The sequence below is a fragment of the Nematostella vectensis genome, chromosome 1, assembly GCF_932526225.1.
Source record: "Nematostella vectensis chromosome 1, jaNemVect1.1, whole genome shotgun sequence".
Classification (NCBI taxonomy): domain Eukaryota; kingdom Metazoa; phylum Cnidaria; class Anthozoa; order Actiniaria; family Edwardsiidae; genus Nematostella; species Nematostella vectensis.
The window spans coordinates 8,453,242-8,474,101 of record NC_064034.1 but is presented as its reverse complement, the minus strand read 5'-3'; the positions used below and the strand labels follow the sequence as shown (position 1 = coordinate 8,474,101).

The 20,860-nt window shown below is 40.2% G+C and overlaps 1 protein-coding gene and 1 long non-coding RNA gene across 2 annotated transcripts in view; one reads left to right on the top strand and one right to left on the bottom strand.

The window, feature by feature from the left end:
* Positions 1-25: 25 nt before the first annotated feature.
* LOC5520461 overlaps positions 26-20,860 on the top strand; it is a 121,857-nt gene continuing 101,022 nt past the window's right edge. Inside the window, exons 1-33 of the mRNA XM_048731779.1 lie at positions 26-572; positions 861-974; positions 5,658-5,771; positions 5,872-5,985; positions 6,062-6,610; positions 6,707-6,823; positions 6,943-7,059; positions 7,143-7,691; positions 7,771-7,884; positions 7,964-8,083; positions 8,149-8,265; positions 8,339-8,893; positions 9,863-9,982; positions 12,106-12,219; positions 12,372-12,920; positions 13,137-13,256; positions 13,400-13,513; positions 13,666-14,214; positions 14,431-14,550; positions 14,694-14,807; positions 14,960-15,508; positions 15,725-15,844; positions 15,988-16,101; positions 16,254-16,802; positions 17,019-17,138; positions 17,282-17,395; positions 17,548-18,096; positions 18,313-18,432; positions 18,576-18,689; positions 18,842-19,390; positions 19,607-19,726; positions 19,870-19,983; positions 20,136-20,684. Coding sequence (XP_048587736.1) covers positions 176-572; positions 861-974; positions 5,658-5,771; positions 5,872-5,985; positions 6,062-6,610; positions 6,707-6,823; positions 6,943-7,059; positions 7,143-7,691; positions 7,771-7,884; positions 7,964-8,083; positions 8,149-8,265; positions 8,339-8,893; positions 9,863-9,982; positions 12,106-12,219; positions 12,372-12,920; positions 13,137-13,256; positions 13,400-13,513; positions 13,666-14,214; positions 14,431-14,550; positions 14,694-14,807; positions 14,960-15,508; positions 15,725-15,844; positions 15,988-16,101; positions 16,254-16,802; positions 17,019-17,138; positions 17,282-17,395; positions 17,548-18,096; positions 18,313-18,432; positions 18,576-18,689; positions 18,842-19,390; positions 19,607-19,726; positions 19,870-19,983; positions 20,136-20,684 — 8,458 coding nt within the window. The 5' untranslated portion in view covers positions 26-175. The remainder of the gene's footprint in view (positions 573-860; positions 975-5,657; positions 5,772-5,871; positions 5,986-6,061; positions 6,611-6,706; positions 6,824-6,942; positions 7,060-7,142; positions 7,692-7,770; positions 7,885-7,963; positions 8,084-8,148; positions 8,266-8,338; positions 8,894-9,862; positions 9,983-12,105; positions 12,220-12,371; positions 12,921-13,136; positions 13,257-13,399; positions 13,514-13,665; positions 14,215-14,430; positions 14,551-14,693; positions 14,808-14,959; positions 15,509-15,724; positions 15,845-15,987; positions 16,102-16,253; positions 16,803-17,018; positions 17,139-17,281; positions 17,396-17,547; positions 18,097-18,312; positions 18,433-18,575; positions 18,690-18,841; positions 19,391-19,606; positions 19,727-19,869; positions 19,984-20,135; positions 20,685-20,860) is intronic.
* Positions 1,728-2,127, bottom strand: LOC125561071. Its single transcript, XR_007307089.1, has 2 exons — positions 2,025-2,127; positions 1,728-1,861 (listed from the first exon to the last, which is right to left on the bottom strand). It is a non-coding gene; the product is annotated as an uncharacterized LOC125561071 (long non-coding RNA).

Here is a 20,860-nt window from a genome sequence, read left to right as displayed (position 1 = left end):
TTTTTACATCTGATTAGCTTGTAGCTACCAGAAAGTGAACCTCGCATTTGTCGTCGATGGATCAGCTAGTGTTGAATTACAGGGAGCTGGTAACTTCGGCAAGCTGAAAGAGTTTGTCAAGAGACTCGTTGGCTCATTCAAGATAAGCACCGACGATGCACACATTGCGCTAGTGATGTACTCAACAACCGCCAAGACAGAGTTTACTTTGAACAAGTTCTCCAGCGTTTCAGATGTGCTTGCGGCGATAGATGCGTTGACATACCCATCAGGGTCTTCTTATACTGGCAAAGCGCTTGAGATGACCAAGACTGAGATCTTTGACAAAGCCCCAAGGAAAGATGCACTGAATACTGTGATTGTGATAACTGATGGTGAATCGCAAGACTCAGTGTCAAGTACAGCTAAAGTTTTACGCGATTCTGGTGTAACGGTTATAAGTGTCGGTGTGGGCTGCTGTTCGCCTAAGAAAACACTTGAAGAAATGGCGTCTAGTCCAGAATATGTGTTTACAAGTGCGTTTGATGATCTAGCTTTGATTGAAGAGAACATCAGGGAGAAGATATGTTTGGGTAAGTTCATAGGTCTTTCTTTGAGCCCTTACTAGTACCTTTTATCTCAAAATGTACCATGCTTTATGTTTTGATATTTCTTCTTCAAGGAAATTCTTGTCCAAATAGATTATGTTTAGTTTAATATCGTGAGGACATCACTAGAATTGTAAAGAAAAAAGATGTTTAAAGTGAGAATAAGTGGTTGATTTTTTTAAGATGCAAGTGGTGGGTAATACAGCGCCCATTTATGTTTGTTGCCGGTATATATTACTCAGAAAATTATATCCACATTTTCTTTTCTTTCAGTTGTTGACAAGTGTGCTACCAATCCTTGCAAGAACAGTGGGACTTGTACTAGCGTCTACTCAGACTTCAATTGTACTTGTTCGAGTGGCTTTCAAGGGAAAGACTGCTCTCTTGGTAAGTGATGACAAAAGAAATGAGTTGGATTTTTCATTCAAATGTAAATTACAATTGTTAGAAGTTTAGAACGACATTTTGACCACTTTACCGACATTAGGATTATTTTGTTATTAAAACTCAATGCCACGGATAATATTAAATCACCTTTGAATGAATTTTATCACAGCCAGAATAGAAAACCAGGAAAAACTAAATGTTTAAGTGCACCAGTCCCTTATTTTCAACTGAGGAGTTCCAAATAAGAAATTTCAAAATCGCTCAAAATTGGTTTAAAGTTAGCCCCTGGTTCTCTTATCATGGTTAAAAAGTTTGAGTTACATACAATAAATATTTTTCGAGAAATTCCGAATTTACGATTTTGCCTATAAAATCGCCGATTTGGGGGCATTTTTCACTATGCGTAAAAAATCGCAAAATATTTTTTAAATATACGCGGAATTAGAAATAGCGATACAGATCCTTAGAAAGGAGTTGATAAGGTATAAATCGAGTGGTTTCTTTACTTTTTCCGGCAAAAAAGTATATTTTATTGCTGTCTAAACATGTCAATGAAAAAAAAATGTCGACTTGAATAATAGTCTAAATTATGTCCATGTACCGATGGTACATGGATTTTTGCAGAAATTTTGCACTTTGAGCAAAGATTGGTGTTATTTCTTTTGATTCAGCAAATAAAAAATTGAGGGAATCAAATTCCCAAATTATAATGAGGCCGAGCGCAACCCCATGTCGAGCTCAAATAACACGCGATTTTCTTGACAGCCGTCTTTATTAGATACACATACCTGTTTGTACGGAAGACAAATCACAGAAAATAAACTCTATCCTTGCTGTATACTAATCTCAGATGCTGTATAATTGTCTTGGTTCATCCTTGGAAGTTACTGGAAGTCAATAAAGACACTACAATGAAAAATATTTGCTATTTTGTACATATTTTAGTTAAGAACGCCTCCCGGAATGGCAAACTTTGAAGGATTTGTTTGGGTTTTAAAGTTTCTTTACGCTCCATTGAAGTAAAAGATATTCAAGAACGTAAGTTCTTACCTTCTGCCAAGATGTTTCTGGGAAAAAGGCCGATTTGTAAGAGTAATTTCAATGCAAAGGTCAAGTACTTGAACACGAGTCTGGTTTCAGATGACAACAACTGATCAGCGGTCTACCAGATGAGAATGCGTGAATTTCCAAAGGAAACCCGATATAAAGAACAGTTCAACTAGTCGGCTTGCAGTTTTTATTTTAGATTGTTTCTTATTTTATGTTCTTCATTCTAAAAAAAAACATATTAATGATGCCAAAATTATTTTAAAAATTAATATGGGATATGTATATGCGTATGCGATACTTGACATTATCATGTGACTCACAGCAGGCAAGAGACCGTGATGTATCATGGTCTCATACTTTTGGGTGATGTCCTGCTGCAAGAGACCATGATGTATCATGGTCTCTTGCAGCAGGACATCACCATCATGGTCTCTTGCAGCAGGACATCACCATCATGGTCTCTTGCAGCAGGACATCACCCGAAAGTATGAGATATCTCTTCTCGGCTGGCTCTCCTATGTTGTGAAAGCGTAATTCTAGCTAGGAAACACCAATCGAAGAATAAAACACAAATACCACAAGCAAACATGCTTCGTTGACATAAGGGCATAAGCTGGAAGAATTGTCACACTCCCTCTAAGCGGCATCCTGTTACAGTAACACCTCCGTTAGCCACAAAAGGCTTTAGGGCAACACAAAGAGATCACATTAATCTGCTTCTTATAAAATCAGGCAAGCTAGAATTGCAAATTAGATGATGCTTGATATTTTTCTTGATCATGACTACCTGTGATTACGCTGTTTGCGTGGGTGGTCCTTGTGGCCCTAGTGTCGATTGTTCGGGCAATTCAAAGTGTGTTCTTCTGAAAGACTGTAACAAGGATATTCATGGACACAAGAAGCTGCTTCACATATCAGACAAGTCTCTTCAAACTGAGTTTGAACTTCTTCTTGCTAGAGCTGGTAAGTGAATCATGATTTAACGACCGGAGTATTTGTTAAGCGCGCGCGTAGGTGACAAATGTAATCACAGGTAGCCCAGGCAATGGTTGCTTGTTCGTAGCTCGGAATTCGGCTGTTCTGAGAGGGGACTAGTAAAGTGACGACGAGTAAAATGAGTTCTCTAATAAAAATCTGACTACCCCCGAAAGAACAAAGAGGGATTTTTTTATGCCTTTGCAGTATCTTCACGGGACTTTTGTCGTCGGATTTGGCTACGTACCAGGGTAATTTAGCTTATGCTTTATAGTTTTGTCTACAAATAGCACTTCCATTGGGAACTGAAAGACCTTCGGCCGTTGTTGGGGGATGCGTTCGCACCCCCAGCATCCCCCTCCCTCCCCCCCTGGGTACGGGACTGCATTTTGCTTGTTCTCTGAACATATTTTGGGGAGTCCCTATTTCAACTCAACTCCCGTTCGGTAGACTCGACTTCTTTATCACGCACCTCTGCTTTCCTTATATTAGTTTATGTGCGTGCCGATGTTGTGTGTGTGTGTGTGTGGGGGGGGGGGGGGATATGGAACGGAGATTTATTTTTCATTACGGACTTTGCGCAAAAGTACAGACTTGCTCACAGGCTAAAACATCCCTCGCATTAAAACAATGTCAATTAGCATTATATCTTTCGTTTAGAGAAAGTATTATTTTACCCCTCAAACATGGGGATAGACATGTTCATTCAATCTGTCGCAAGCTCCAACTGATTTTGTAGCCCTTTTCCAGGCAATCTTGTTGGCATTGCACAGTTGTTGGTCTTGTTATTTCAAGCAAAGTAGCCAATAACAAGTTACTGTTCTCACGGCAATCTACGATTGTGTTTGTGCAGAGCGGCTTTTGTTTTTTTCTTAATACAATGCAGGGAAGTAGCCAATAGAGGGTTACTGTTCTAACGGCAATCAACAGTTTCCTTTGAGTTAACTGACAGCTCAATGTTTGGACAGAGTGATATTTGTTTTCTCTTGCTACAAATTAGCGAAGCAGCCCATTTAAAGTCACTATTCTCACGGTAGTTGCCGATTTTCCAGCTACCGATTTTTAAACTACTTCAGTCACCTGGAGCAAGTCGGTAATTTTGCGCAAAGTCCGTAATGAAAAAGAAACTCTGTCCCACCTGCGCTCCGCAACAACGGCACACTTGCCCTAAGGACTCCCACTCAAAATGTAAGCAAGCTTTTTTCTTTGACGACAATTTTTTTATTTTACCTATATGTTTGTGTATTTAAAAAAAAAATAAAAAAAACCGGTCCGCCGAGGTCCGGTCTGCGTAGGTCTGTGAAGGTCCGGTCTGCATTTTACAGAGACCCGCTCCCATTATTGATAAAATTTCAGCAGTAATCAAGCTGTGCTCATGAGCACACAACTAATATGCAGATAAACGTAAATACGTATACAATTTTTACCCTTACGCCTAAGTTCTTTACCAAATCATCAGATGTTTTTGAAAATAGACAAACAAGACATGATATCGACTTTTTATCAAATATGGTTTTCTAATAAAGAAAGACTAAGACTCTAAACTGTCTGTTCTTATGGGGATTAGGATACCTGTGGAAAGTCACGCATTCTCATCTGGCAGACCGCTGATCAGTTGTTGTCAATTGAAACCGAACTCGTGTTCAAGTACTTGACCTTTGCATTGAAATTAATCTTACAAATCGGCCTTTTCCCTAGAAACCTCTTGGCAGAAGGTAAGAACTGATGTGCTTGAATATCTTTTACTTCAATGAAGCGTAAAGAAACTTTAAAACCCAAACAAATCCTTCAAAGTTTGCCATTCCGGCAGGCGTTCTGAACTGAAGTATGTACAAAATAGCAAATATTTTTCATTGTAATGTCTTTATTGACTTCCAGTAGCTTCCAAGGATGAACCAAGACTATTATACAGCATCTAAAATAAGTATACAGCAAGGATAGAGTTTATTTTCTGTGATTTGTCTTCCGTACAAACAGGTATGTGTATCTAATAAAGACGGCTGTCAAGAAAATCGCGTGTTATTTGAGCTCGACATGGGGTTGCGCTCGGCCTCATTATAATTTGGAAATTTGATTCCCTCAATTTTTTATTTGCTGAATCGAAAGAAATAACACCAATCTTTGCTCAAAGTGCAAAATTTATGCGAAAATCCACGTACCATTGGATTTATAAGCCCCTAATTTAGACTAATATTTAAGTCGACGTTTTTTGTTGACATGTTTGGACAGCAATATATTTTTTCTTGTTGGAAAAAGTAAAGAAACCACTCGATTTATACCTTATCCACTCCTTTCTAAGGATCTGTAGCGCTTGTTTAAATTCCGCCCATATTTAGATAGAATTTTACGATTTTGTTTGAAAGGTGAAAAATGCCCCCAAATCGGCGATTTTATAGGCAAAATCGTAAATTCGGTTTTTCTCGAAAAATATTTATTGTTTGTAACTCAAACTTTTTTACCATGATAAGAGAACCAGGGCTAACTTTAATCCAATTTTGGGCGATTTTGAAATTTCGTTTTTGGAACTCCTCAGTTGAATCTAAGGGACTGGTGCACTTAAGAGCCCAGAATATTAAAAAGTGAATTTTGAGTTTTCGTACAGAGATCACCCATTTTATCCCTCTTGTTGATTGCTACATTGATATTTTTAAACTGTAGATGTAGATGAATGTAAATCTTCACCATGCAACAAAAACCAGAACTGCATCAACTCGTTCGGATCATTCACCTGTGTCTGTAAAGCCGGCTTCAAAGGAGACAACTGCGAAACAGGTAGTCTAGTTATAAAATGAAGATATTTGGTAATATACACACAAAACATCATTGATATCTCAGTGTAACCATGTTTGATTGTGTTATGTGTCAAACAAAGATATCGACGAGTGTCTAAACTTGCCTTGCAAACACGGAGGCACATGCAACAACAAAGGCGGGTCCTACTCCTGTGAATGCTCAACTGCTTATGTCGGCAAAAATTGTAAACAAAGTAAGTTCAGCTAATTTGTAATTTCTTATGTTGTAAACGAATTCTCACTCCTGATAATGATTGTTTTCTCATTAAGATTTCACCGATCCTACACTGGACGTTTTGTTTCTGTTGGATGGCGCAAGTGAGGTCGGAGCTGACACTTTCTTAAAATTCATTAACTTCACCAAAAAGTTTATCGAGCCATTCACGATTTCGGAAAACAAAACAAACGTTGCAGCGGGTGTGTTTGCCGATGTTGGCAAGATAGAGTTCCTGTTCACAGAGAATTACGATAAACCATCGGTGTTGGCTGCTCTAGATGGCATTGCTTATCCCAACAAGAATGCTAGAAATCTGTCTGATGCACTGATTAAGGCTAAGGATGAGGCATTCACGAAAGATCGTGATTCTGCACCGGATATTGTGGTCATTCTGACGGACAAGATAACAGAAAACGTGACGTTCCCCGCCAAAGCGCTAAAGGATGATGGAGTCAGAGTGTTTGTTATAGCTATAGGCGAAGACAAGAACGATCCATTACTGAGAGACGTACCATCTGACCCGAAGGAAGATCACCTGTTTACTCCTTTAATTGAAGACCTTGAGCCGATGCTGCCAGAGATCCTTGGTGAAGTTCTTGCAGGTTAATACTTATAACGAGCTTGTGTTTTTTTGTATTTAAAAATCGGAATGGAGGATTTTATTCCGGTCTTTAATTATTTGGATTTCTCTTTTTCAGATATTGAACCCTGTACGAAAAATCCTTGTCTGAATGGAGGAACATGCATCCCCTCCGGACCTAGTGTCTACACTTGTACTTGTACCCCTGGTATAACCGGCGCTAATTGTGAAACCGGTAAAAAAAGATTTCTAGACAGTCAAAGTGGTGCTTTCATTTGTATATGTTTGGAAGCTGTTTATGGTCTGCCTCGTGTGATTTGTAGACAGTGTATTTATTTGCCATTGGTTTTACAGATGTCGACGAATGCAGTAATTCCAGTCTGTGTGGAGCCGATAGAATGTGTGTCAACACTTATGGGAGCTTCCTTTGTCTTTGTACAGAAGATAAATACGGGCCACACTGCAATTACAGTGAGTAGCCTCCTTTCTCGTTTCGCAAGACCCAGCGTTAGTTTGCTTTTATCCTTTCGATTCTCATGACTTTTCTGTTTCAGCCTGCAAGTCTGGCATTGATTTGGTATTTGCTGTTGACGGATCTACTTTTGTTGGATCGAGCAATTTCCGCAAATCGTTGGAATACGCAAGAGCTGTGACTAGTTCCCTGAATATTTCTGAATCTGCAACTCACGTTGGTGTCACAGTCTATGGGAAGGTTGGACAAGCGGCGGTCTCCCTCAAGCAGTACTATGACAAAATTAGTCTGACAAAAGCCATCTCCAACGTATCCTATCCTAACGGGTTTGCAAGACATCTTGGAGAGGGCTTGAATCGTTCGAAAACGCACCAGTTTGACGTGTCAGGCCGTTCTACTAAGCAAGTCCTGATAGTGTTGATTGGTGGGAAGTCAGATGACGATCCAACAGTTGCTGCCTACGAGCTCTTGAATTCTGGCACTGAAGTGTTTGTTCTAGGATTGGGAAGCACCAACTCCTTGTCACAATTAAATCAAGTTGCATCTGACCCGGACAGTAAGCACGTTATTCTTAAGGAATACCAGGGTCTTGCCGCCTATGTAAGACAAACAAAGATGGAAGTTTGCCAGGGTAAGTGTTGACTACACTTTGGCTAAACGTATAACGATTAAGCAGTCGGCAGTTTTCAACAGGTACGTTTTGCTTGCAGTTGCGGATCAGTGTTCCAGTAATCCATGTCAGAACAATGCGGAGTGCAAAACCGCTGGATCAACATTCACCTGCTCTTGCACGGCTGGATTTACAGGAGATCTATGTGACAAGGGTGAGTGTCAATAAATGGATAAAGTTTTACTGGTCAATCTTCTCGCGTATTAATCGATTTATTTGTTTTCCCTTAACAGAGGTAGATCCATGCAACCCAACTCCATGTCAGAACGGAGGGACTTGTAGTTTGATTTCTAACGGAACGGACTTCTCGTGTACCTGTGCACTGAGTTTTACTGGAAAGAACTGTACAACTGGTAGGTTTTTATGTCTTGGTCCGTATGTAAGACCTATTGTTGATACCTTTTGTTTTTCATATCAGACATCGATGAATGTTCCGACCCGGAATTATGCAAAAACGGTGGTTTGTGCCAGAATAAAGAAGGGGGATACACGTGCAATTGCACCTCCTCCTTCTCAGGAAAGAATTGCGAATTTGGTAAGACTGTTATTCAATCTACTTAAACCAGGTTGTATAGGCTTCTTATTTGTTTTTTTTTTCATCTGATTAGCTTGTAGCTACCAGAAAGTGAACCTCGCATTTGTCGTCGATGGATCAGCTAGTGTTGAATTACAGGGAGCTGGTAACTTCGGCAAGCTGAAAGAGTTTGTCAAGAGACTCGTTGGCTCATTCAAGATAAGCACCGACGATGCACACATTGCGCTAGTGATGTACTCAACAACCGCCAAGGCAGAGTTTACTTTGAACAAGTTCTCCAGCGTTTCAGATGTGCTTGCGGCGATAGATGCGTTGACATACCCATCAGGGTCTTCTTATACTGGCAAAGCGCTTGAGATCACCAAGACTGAGATCTTTGACAAAGCCCCAAGGAAAGATGCACTGAATACTGTGATTGTGATAACTGATGGTGAATCGCAAGACTCAGTGTCAAGTACAGCTAAAGTTTTACGCGATTCTGGTGTAACGGTTATAAGTGTTGGTGTGGGCTGCTGTTCGCCTAAGAAAACACTTGAAGAAATGGCGTCTAGTCCAGAATATGTGTTTACAAGTGCGTTTGATGATCTAGCTTTGATTGAAGAGAACATCAGGGAGAAGATATGTTTGGGTAAGTTCATAGGTCTTTCTTTGAGCCCTTACTAGTACCTTATATCTCAAAATGTGGTAATGGCGTCTACTCCATAATATGTGTTTTCGAGTGCGTTTGATGATCTAGCTTTGATTGAAGAGATCACGAGGGAGAAGATGTGTCTTGGTATGGGATTTATAAGTGAAATAGTTCTGAGACAATATACTGCAGGGAAATTCAACTTTTGACCTATGGGCTCCACGGTAAATTACGCGAAAAGTGATTGTCCAAGAGTCAACTGTTGGATTTTTCTTGTATTCCATATTGACAAAATCAGCCGATTATTATTTTGAGAATTATTTAAGTTCCTTCGCACCACTTTGAATCGATCAATTAATAACGTACTTTTTAATCAAATAGTGGATTAAAATCTACAATCTGATTCTGCCTTTTTCATAATTAATAACTGTAACATATTCCAATTTTCCAGTCCATTTTTTTCTAGAGGGACTTTGTTATGCAGCAGTTGTAAATTTGAACTAAATTTTAAATTATATCATTAATTTGACCTGTATGGCTTCTTATGCGAATTAAATGCCTGAAAAATAGGAAGAGGGTTGTGATTTTTTTGTAATGTTCGAGTTGATGTATGAGAAACTCTCATTCTTTGTGAGAATTTTTATTTAAAAAAATTGACGTCATATAGCATGTTTCAAACCGTCCTAAGGTTACTTAAGCTAAGTTCAAACGTCGTATTATCCATAAGCCATATTCAATACAAATACACTCATATCAATCAAGTTGATTTTTACATCTTCATTTGCATGCATTTGCATAATTGTCATCTTTAATACGACGTTTGAGGTTAGCCTTGTTTTTGAAGATCTCAAAAAGTGTTTGATGCTATAGTAGCGACTCAAACTGTGAGGGGTGTAAAATACTGTAAAACTAGCTAGAAAGGAGAGAAAATACTACTTTAACAACAACCTATTCTTTTTTTATCCCCAGAACTGCAGCCCTGCGTTCCATCCCCTTGTGGAAATGGGGGAACGTGCAGGGTAATCAACAATGGTACTGACTACTTTTGTACTTGTGCTCCTGGGTACACTGGAGCTAACTGTACACTTGGTGAGTTTTATATAATATGAATAAATACTTGAGTTTTATGCACATTTTAAACAAATTTGAAAATAAGGTTATTCTTCAGATTTAATTAAAAGCACCGATGGTTTAAATTTATTCGGAATACTTTCATGACCCCCATCCTACAGAAACTCCGCTGAGTTTACCACTTTCGCGTACGCCCTTGCATGGGAAATCAACTACAAATAAATTGTACATATTTTTTTTACATTTGGACAAAGTTACGTTAGCATTTGTTGTACAGAGAGAGCGTTCATTTGAAATATATATCTTTCCATCTAAAATACCACACCAATAGAAGATTTCTTTATAGAAACTTCTTATGTCGTATTCTTACTGAAAATTAATGGGACGGTTCTAGAGAAATAAAAACAAGCCCGCACCTCCACTGAATTCACTGGGTTGAACATGCGCATAACAAGTCAAACAATCAGATCGCTCATGAAAACAATAATTATAGAATATATTCTACATAAAAGTTTGGACCTCATTCCATTCAGAAAGGTATTTAATAACCAGTAATAATCAGTACTAGAATACAAATAATTGATTGCTTTTTCTGATGATTGATTTGTATTCATTGAAAGAACCAAACAATAAAAACACTACCATTTACATATTTATACTTAAATTCCAACTTATAGTAGCCGGTGAAATTATCCCACAACGAAGCAATAGCTCGAGGGATGTAAAAATGCGAGAAAACAGCAGAGAAGGCAAGATTGATAAGGCCTGCTTAACTTCTATCGGCAGTTGTGTGGACAAGATCAAGATGCATAACTCTATATAAATTTTCCCCGCCTCTTTAAGTACCTGTAAGTTTTTCAAGACCAATTTATACATCCTTTTTATGACTTAAAGCGATGAAAATTAAACTTTAGGCATAGATTCTCACTTTCCTTCGAGGTTTGAATATTGTTCCCGATCGCCTGACGTGGCCATATTCCGTCTGACAGATTTTCTGTTTTTAAAACAAATAAATAGTTACATCGTCCCAAAGACTTTTCATTTTAAGATAAATTTACCGTCTGGTTCTGGTTCAATCTTTCAATTTCAAAATTTCTGATAACCCAAAATTATAAGTTTATCGTAGATCGATGTATGAAATAAAAGTGTTAAGTAATAGAAATAGTTGCATCGATGATGTGTTATTTGACCGTTCATACCCACATCAATTACTATAAAAGTTGTGGCTGCATATTCTATTATTGCATGTCAAAGACATCCGAGAATTAGAAACGTAATTTTTGGCACTTTTAAGTGCTTGTAAGTAGTAGATAAAATAAAGGCGAGCTATTTAATTGTGAAATTAATCCAATAAATTGTATGCTTCTTATTGTTGAACAATCTATAAATGGTTTGCTTTCCGAAATGCAGTGGGTCCCTAAAGAGAAGAAAGTGGATAAACAAAAAACAACACATCGAATGTAGATTATTGTTAAGCGATTTCGGAGTGGAGGCCAAAATGCGAATTAATTGTAGTCATGGGCAAACTGTCGAGATGGAAACAGCTCATTTCTGTATGGCAAAAACTGAAGAAGATGAGACTTCCTTGCTATCAGAGAAGTAGATAGAGTCATAAACTTCAAGAAAGGTATCCGAAGATTTCTAACCAGACTTTGATTTCGATTTGTCTGATGTCGTGTTGGCCTCTATTCCGATGCCGGAAAGTACAATTGACAGTAATGCGAACTCGTTTTGTACAAATTTAAGTGTTTAACAACTGTTCAATTGCTTTAAATAAGAAGTAAGTATTCACTTGTCGAGCGTTGAAATTAACCGAAGTATACTGCTGCAAACGTTTACTAATTGTTAAATGAAAGTTAATGCATTGACGAAAATATGTCGTTGTGTTTTCTATGCTATCAGTAGATATCTATATCAAAATTAGTGCATAATTATTTACCCAATAACTCATAAACCCAATCTTTTCCCTGCTATCTATTCAAGCCTTCCTCGTAAGCACCCCTTAAGCACAGGAGAATTGTATTTGAGTTTACAGCTATGTACATTTGATTTGAATACAGTGCTGTAATTGGTTTTCATCCGTGCGTAAATGATGAAATTTACCAGTGCTTTTAGAAATTTCATTGATTCTGTTCATTTAGACGTGGACGAGTGCAGCAGTTCTCCTTGTCAGAACGGCGCTAGCTGCATCAAAAAAGTTGGCCGATACTTCTGTGAATGCTCTACCGCTCATGTCGGCAAAAACTGTCACAAAAGTAAGTTCTTTTGATACTTTAAATGTTGTTCGTTTTGTTTGGGATTGGTGCTGAGTAACACTTTTAAAAAGAACTATATATATTGTGCGAGTTTTTGATAAAACAGGGTTAATGGTTGAAAGTTCTGATCATGGTCAATTTGTTTGATCTAGATTTCACTGACCCTGCACTTGACATATTGTTCCTGTTGGATGGCTCAAATGAAGTCGGAGTGGACAACTTCCCAAAATTCATTAACTTCACCAAAAAGTTCATCGAGCCATTCACGATTTCGGAAAACAATACAAACGTTGCAGCGGGTGTGTTTGCCGATGTTGGCAAGTTAGAGTTCCTGTTCACTGAGAATTACGACAAGCCATCGCTGTTGGCTGCTCTAAATGGCATCGCTTATCCCAACAAGAATGCAAGAAATCTGTCTGATGCACTGATAAAGGCTAAGGATGACGCATTCACGAAGGACCGTGATTCTGCTCCAGACATTGTGGTCATTCTGACGGACAAGATAACCGATAACGTGACGATTCCTGCCAAAGCGCTGAAGGATGATGGAGTAAGAGTGTTTGTAATTGCTATAGGCGAGGACAGAAACGATCCATTGGTGAGAGACGTAGCATCTGATCCGAAGGAAGATCACTTGTTTACTCCTTCCCTTGAAGACCTCGAACCTTCGCTCCCCGAGATCCTTGAAGGAGTCATTGCTGGTGAGAAAAGAAGTAATTTGTTTGTGTTCACTTGCAAGTTTAAGGCAACAACAATTGATTGATGTAAGGGCAGTCTTGACACATACAAGAAAACCACCTCGACTTACATTTTGTATTTCCGTCATTTGCAGACTGTCACGTTTTTGTTTCGGTTTATTTTTTATATCGTCTCATTGTCGTGTGTGACCCGGCCAAACTTGTTTGCTTGTATTATAGAGCCGGATCCATGCCTCTCCAAACCATGTGCGAACGGTGGAACATGCAGTCCAATTTCGTCTGGTTCGGACTATACTTGTGCCTGTGCTGCCGGATATACTGGAAAGAACTGCACAGCTGGTAAGCCACGTGACGTTTGTTGAGAGGGCGTATTTTGCGAGAGCTCACTTAGTGAGAATTGGAAACGTTCCCCTTGCCACATCTAAGTAGTTGTAAGTGGTTTTAGAAACCGACTGTTTTTCATTGATTCTGTGAATTTATAGACGTGGACGAGTGCAGCAGTTCTCCTTGTCAGAACGGCGCTAGCTGCATCAAAAAAGTTGGCCGATACTTCTGTGAATGCTCTACCGCTCATGTCGGCAAAAACTGTCACAAAAGTAAGTTCTTTTGATACTTAAAATGTTGTTCGTTTTGTTTGGGATTGGTGCTGAGTAACACTTTTAAAAAGAACTATATATATTGTGCGAGTTTTTGATAAAACAGGGTTAATGGTTGAAAGTTCTGATCATGGTCAATTTGTTTGATCTAGATTTCACTGACCCTGCACTTGACATATTGTTCCTGTTGGATGGCTCAAATGAAGTCGGAGTGGACAACTTCCCGAAATTCATTAACTTCACCAAAAAGTTCATCGAGCCATTCACGATTTCGGAAAACAAGACAAACGTTGCAGCGGGTGTGTTTGCCGATGTTGGCAAGTTAGAGTTCCTGTTCACTGAGAATTACGACAAGCCATCGCTGTTGGCTGCTCTAAATGGCATCGCTTATCCCAACAAGAATGCTAGAAATCTGTCTGATGCACTGATAAAGGCTAAGGATGACGCATTCACGAAGGACCGTGATTCTGCTCCAGACATTGTGGTCATTCTGACGGACAAGATAACCGATAACGTGACGATTCCTGCCAAAGCGCTGAAGGATGATGGAGTAAGAGTGTTTGTAATTGCTATAGGCGAGGACAGAAACGATCCATTGGTGAGAGACGTAGCATCTGATCCAAAGGAAGATCACTTGTTTACTCCTTCCCTTGAAGACCTCGAACCTTCGCTCCCCGAGATCCTTGAAGGAGTCATTGCTGGTGAGAAAAGAAGTAATTTGTTTGTGTTCACTTGCAAGTTTTAGGCAACAACAATTGATTGATGTAAGGGCAGTCTTGACACATACAAGAAAACCACCTCGACTTACATTTTGTATTTCCGTCATTTGCAGACTGTCACGTTTTTGTTTCGGTTTATTTTTTATATCGTCTCATTGTCGTGTGTGACCCGGCCAAACTTGTTTGCTTGTATTATAGAGCCGGATCCATGCCTCTCCAAACCATGTGCGAACGGTGGAACATGCAGTCCAATTTCGTCTGGTTCGGACTATACTTGTGCCTGTGCTGCCGGATATACTGGAAAGAACTGCACAGCTGGTAAGCCACGTGACGTTTGTTGAGAGGGCGTATTTTGCGAGAGCTCACTTAGTGAGAATTGGAAACGTTCCTCTTGCCACATCTAAGTAGTTGTAAGTGGTTTTAGAAACCGACTGTTTTTCATTGATTCTGTAAATTTATAGACGTGGACGAGTGCAGCAGTTCTCCTTGTCAGAACGGCGCTAGCTGCATCAAAAAAGTTGGCCGATACTTCTGTGAATGCTCTACCGCTCATGTCGGCAAAAACTGTCACAAAAGTAAGTTCTTTTGATACTTAAAATGTTGTTCGTTTTGTTTGGGATTGGTGCTGAGTAACACTTTTAAAAAGAACTATATATATTGTGCGAGTTTTTGATAAAACAGGGTTAATGGTTGAAAGTTCTGATCATGGTCAATTTGTTTGATCTAGATTTCACTGACCCTGCACTTGACATATTGTTCCTGTTGGATGGCTCAAATGAAGTCGGAGTGGACAACTTCCCGAAATTCATTAACTTCACCAAAAAGTTCATCGAGCCATTCACGATTTCGGAAAACAAGACAAACGTTGCAGCGGGTGTGTTTGCCGATGTTGGCAAGTTAGAGTTCCTGTTCACTGAGAATTACGACAAGCCATCGCTGTTGGCTGCTCTAAATGGCATCGCTTATCCCAACAAGAATGCTAGAAATCTGTCTGATGCACTGATAAAGGCTAAGGATGACGCATTCACGAAGGACCGTGATTCTGCTTCAGACATTGTGGTCATTCTGACGGACAAGATAACCGATAACGTGACGATTCCTGCCAAAGCGCTGAAGGATGATGGAGTAAGAGTGTTTGTAATTGCTATAGGCGATGACAGAAACGATCCATTGGTGAGAGACGTAGCATCTGATCCGAAGGAAGATCACTTGTTTACTCCTTCCCTTGAAGACCTCGAACCTTCGCTCCCCGAGATCCTTGAAGGAGTCATTGCTGGTGAGAAAAGAAGTAATTTGTTTGTGTTCACTTGCAAGTTTTAGGCAACAACAATTGATTGATGTAAGGGCAGTCTTGACACATACAAGAAAACCACCTCGACTTACATTTTGTATTTCCGTCATTTGCAGACTGTCACGTTTTTGTTTCGGTTTATTTTTTATATCGTCTCATTGTCGTGTGTGACCCGGCCAAACTTGTTTGCTTGTATTATAGAGCCGGATCCATGCCTCTCCAAACCATGTGCGAACGGTGGAACATGCAGTCCAATTTCGTCTGGTTCGGACTATACTTGTGCCTGTGCTGCCGGATATACTGGAAAGAACTGCACAGCTGGTAAGCCACGTGACGTTTGTTGAGAGGGCGTATTTTGCGAGAGCTCACTTAGTGAGAATTGGAAACGTTCCTCTTGCCACATCTAAGTAGTTGTAAGTGGTTTTAGAAACCGACTGTTTTTCATTGATTCTGTAAATTTATAGACGTGGACGAGTGCAGCAGTTCTCCTTGTCAGAACGGCGCTAGCTGCATCAAAAAAGTTGGCCGATACTTCTGTGAATGCTCTACCGCTCATGTCGGCAAAAACTGTCACAAAAGTAAGTTCTTTTGATACTTAAAATGTTGTTCGTTTTGTTTGGGATTGGTGCTGAGTAACACTTTTAAAAAGAACTATATATATTGTGCGAGTTTTTGATAAAACAGGGTTAATGGTTGAAAGTTCTGATCATGGTCAATTTGTTTGATCTAGATTTCACTGACCCTGCACTTGACATATTGTTCCTGTTGGATGGCTCAAATGAAGTCGGAGTGGACAACTTCCCGAAATTCATTAACTTCACCAAAAAGTTCATCGAGCCATTCACGATTTCGGAAAACAAGACAAACGTTGCAGCGGGTGTGTTTGCCGATGTTGGCAAGTTAGAGTTCCTGTTCACTGAGAATTACGACAAGCCATCGCTGTTGGCTGCTCTAAATGGCATCGCTTATCCCAACAAGAATGCTAGAAATCTGTCTGATGCACTGATAAAGGCTAAGGATGACGCATTCACGAAGGACCGTGATTCTGCTTCAGACATTGTGGTCATTCTGACGGACAAGATAACCGATAACGTGACGATTCCTGCCAAAGCGCTGAAGGATGATGGAGTAAGAGTGTTTGTAATTGCTATAGGCGATGACAGAAACGATCCATTGGTGAGAGACGTAGCATCTGATCCGAAGGAAGATCACTTGTTTACTCCTTCCCTTGAAGACCTCGAACCTTCGCTCCCCGAGATCCTTGAAGGAGTCATTGCTGGTGAGAAAAGAAGTAATTTGTTTGTGTTCACTTGCAAGTTTTAGGCAACAACAATTGATTGATGTAAGGGCAGTCTTGACACATACAAGAAAACCACCTCGACTTACATTTTGTATTTCCGTCATTTGCAGACTGTCACGTTTTTGTTTCGGTTTATTTTTTATATCGTCTCATTGTCGTGTGTGACCCGGCCAAACTTGTTTGCTTGTATTATAGAGCCGGATCCATGCCTCTCCAAACCATGTGCGAACGGTGGAACATGCAGTCCAATTTCGTCTGGTTCGGACTATACTTGTGCCTGTGCTGCCGGATATACTGGAAAGAACTGCACAGCTGGTAAGCCACGTGACGTTTGTTGAGAGGGCGTATTTTGCGAGAGCTCACTTAGTGAGAATTGGAAACGTTCCTCTTGCCACATCTAAGTAGTTGTAAGTGGTTTTAGAAACCGACTGTTTTTCATTGATTCTGTAAATTTATAGACGTGGACGAGTGCAGCAGTTCTCCTTGTCAGAACGGCGCTAGCTGCATCAAAAAAGTTGGCCGATACTTCTGTGAATGCTCTACCGCTCATGTCGGCAAAAACTGTCACAAAAGTAAGTTCTTTTGATACTTAAAATGTTGTTCGTTTTGTTTGGGATTGGTGCTGAGTAACACTTTTAAAAAGAACTATATATATTGTGCGAGTTTTTGATAAAACAGGGTTAATGGTTGAAAGTTCTGATCATGGTCAATTTGTTTGATCTAGATTTCACTGACCCTGCACTTGACATATTGTTCCTGTTGGATGGCTCAAATGAAGTCGGAGTGGACAACTTCCCGAAATTCATTAACTTCACCAAAAAGTTCATCGAGCCATTCACGATTTCGGAAAACAAGACAAACGTTGCAGCGGGTGTGTTTGCCGATGTTGGCAAGTTAGAGTTCCTGTTCACTGAGAATTACGACAAGCCATCGCTGTTGGCTGCTCTAAATGGCATCGCTTATCCCAACAAGAATGCTAGAAATCTGTCTGATGCACTGATAAAGGCTAAGGATGACGCATTCACGAAGGACCGTGATTCTGCTCCAGACATTGTGGTCATTCTGACGGACAAGATAACCGATAACGTGACGATTCCTGCCAAAGCGCTGAAGGATGATGGAGTAAGAGTGTTTGTAATTGCTATAGGCGAGGACAGAAACGATCCATTGGTGAGAGACGTAGCATCTGATCCGAAGGAAGATCACTTGTTTACTCCTTCCCTTGAAGACCTCGAACCTTCGCTCCCCGAGATCCTTGAAGGAGTCATTGCTGGTGAGAAAAGAAGTAATTTGTTTGTGTTCACTTGCAAGTTTTAGGCAACAACAATTGATTGATGTAAGGGCAGTCTTGACACATACAAGAAAACCACCTCGACTTACATTTTGTATTTCCGTCATTTGCAGACTGTCACGTTTTTGTTTCGGTTTATTTTTTATATCGTCTCATTGTCGTGTGTGACCCGGCCAAACTTGTTTGCTTGTATTATAGAGCCGGATCCATGCCTCTCCAAACCATGTGCGAACGGTGGAACATGCAGTCCAATTTCGTCTGGTTCGGACTATACTTGTGCCTGTGCTGCCGGATATACTGGAAAGAACTGCACAGCTGGTAAGCCACGTGACGTTTGTTGAGAGGGCGTATTTTGCGAGAGCTCACTTAGTGAGAATTGGAAACGTTCCTCTTGCCACATCTAAGTAGTTGTAAGTGGTTTTAGAAACCGACTGTTTTTCATTGATTCTGTAAATTTATAGACGTGGACGAGTGCAGCAGTTCTCCTTGTCAGAACGGCGCTAGCTGCATCAAAAAAGTTGGCCGATACTTCTGTGAATGCTCTACCGCTCATGTCGGCAAAAACTGTCACAAAAGTAAGTTCTTTTGATACTTAAAATGTTGTTCGTTTTGTTTGGGATTGGTGCTGAGTAACACTTTTAAAAAGAACTATATATATTGTGCGAGTTTTTGATAAAACAGGGTTAATGGTTGAAAGTTCTGATCATGGTCAATTTGTTTGATCTAGATTTCACTGACCCTGCACTTGACATATTGTTCCTGTTGGATGGCTCAAATGAAGTCGGAGTGGACAACTTCCCGAAATTCATTAACTTCACCAAAAAGTTCATCGAGCCATTCACGATTTCGGAAAACAAGACAAACGTTGCAGCGGGTGTGTTTGCCGATGTTGGCAAGTTAGAGTTCCTGTTCACTGAGAATTACGACAAGCCATCGCTGTTGGCTGCTCTAAATGGCATCGCTTATCCCAACAAGAATGCTAGAAATCTGTCTGATGCACTGATAAAGGCTAAGGATGACGCATTCACGAAGGACCGTGATTCTGCTCCAGACATTGTGGTCATTCTGACGGACAAGATAACCGATAACGTGACGATTCCTGCCAAAGCGCTGAAGGATGATGGAGTAAGAGTGTTTGTAATTGCTATAGGCGAGGACAGAAACGATCCATTGGTGAGAGACGTAGCATCTGATCCGAAGGAAGATCACTTGTTTACTCCTTCCCTTGAAGACCTCGAACCTTCGCTCCCCGAGATCCTTGAAGGAGTCATTGCTGGTGAGAAAAGAAGTAATTTGTTTGTGTTCACTTGCAAGTTTTAGGCAACAACAATTGATTGATGTAAGGGCAGTCTTGACACATACAAGAAAACCACCTCGACTTACATTTTGTATTTCCGTCATTTGCAGACTGTCACGTTTTTGTTTCGGTTTATTTTTTATATCGTCTCATTGTCGTGTGTGACCCGGCCAAACTTGTTTGCTTGTATTATAGAGCCGGATCCATGCCTCTCCAAACCATGTGCGAACGGTGGAACATGCAGTCCAATTTCGTCTGGTTCGGACTATACTTGTGCCTGTGCTGCCGGATATACTGGAAAGAACTGCACAGCTGGTAAGCCACGTGACGTTTGTTGAGAGGGCGTATTTTGCGAGAGCTCACTTAGTGAGAATTGGAAACGTTCCTCTTGCCACATCTAAGTAGTTGTAAGTGGTTTTAGAAACCGACTGTTTTTCATTGATTCTGTAAATTTATAGACGTGGACGAGTGCAGCAGTTCTCCTTGTCAGAACGGCGCTAGCTGCATCAAAAAAGTTGGCCGATACTTCTGTGAATGCTCTACCGCTCATGTCGGCAAAAACTGTCACAAAAGTAAGTTCTTTTGATACTTAAAATGTTGTTCGTTTTGTTTGGGATTGGTGCTGAGTAACACTTTTAAAAAGAACTATATATATTGTGCGAGTTTTTGATAAAACAGGGTTAATGGTTGAAAGTTCTGATCATGGTCAATTTGTTTGATCTAGATTTCACTGACCCTGCACTTGACATATTGTTCCTGTTGGATGGCTCAAATGAAGTCGGAGTGGACAACTTCCCGAAATTCATTAACTTCACCAAAAAGTTCATCGAGCCATTCACGATTTCGGAAAACAAGACAAACGTTGCAGCGGGTGTGTTTGCCGATGTTGGCAAGTTAGAGTTCCTGTTCACTGAGAATTACGACAAGCCATCGCTGTTGGCTGCTCTAAATGGCATCGCTTATCCCAACAAGAATGCTAGAAATCTGTCTGATGCACTGATAAAGGCTAAGGATGACGCATTCACGAAGGACCGTGATTCTGCTCCAGACATTGTGGTCATTCTGACGGACAAGATAACCGATAACGTGACGATTCCTGCCAAAGCGCTGAAGGATGATGGAGTAAGAGTGTTTGTAATTGCTATAGGCGAGGACAGAAACGATCCATTGGTGAGAGACGTAGCATCTGATCCGAAGAAAGATCACTTGTTTACTCCTTCCCTTGAAGACCTCGAACCTTCGCTCCCCGAGATCCTTGAAGGAGTCATTGCTGGTGAGAAAAGAAGTAATTTGTTTGTGTTCACTTGCAAGTTTTAGGCAACAACAATTGATTGATGTAAGGGCAGTCTTGACACATACAAGAAAACCACCTCGACTTACATTTTGTATTTCCGTCATTTGCAGACTGTCACGTTTTTGTTTCGGTTTATTTTTTATATCGTCTCATTG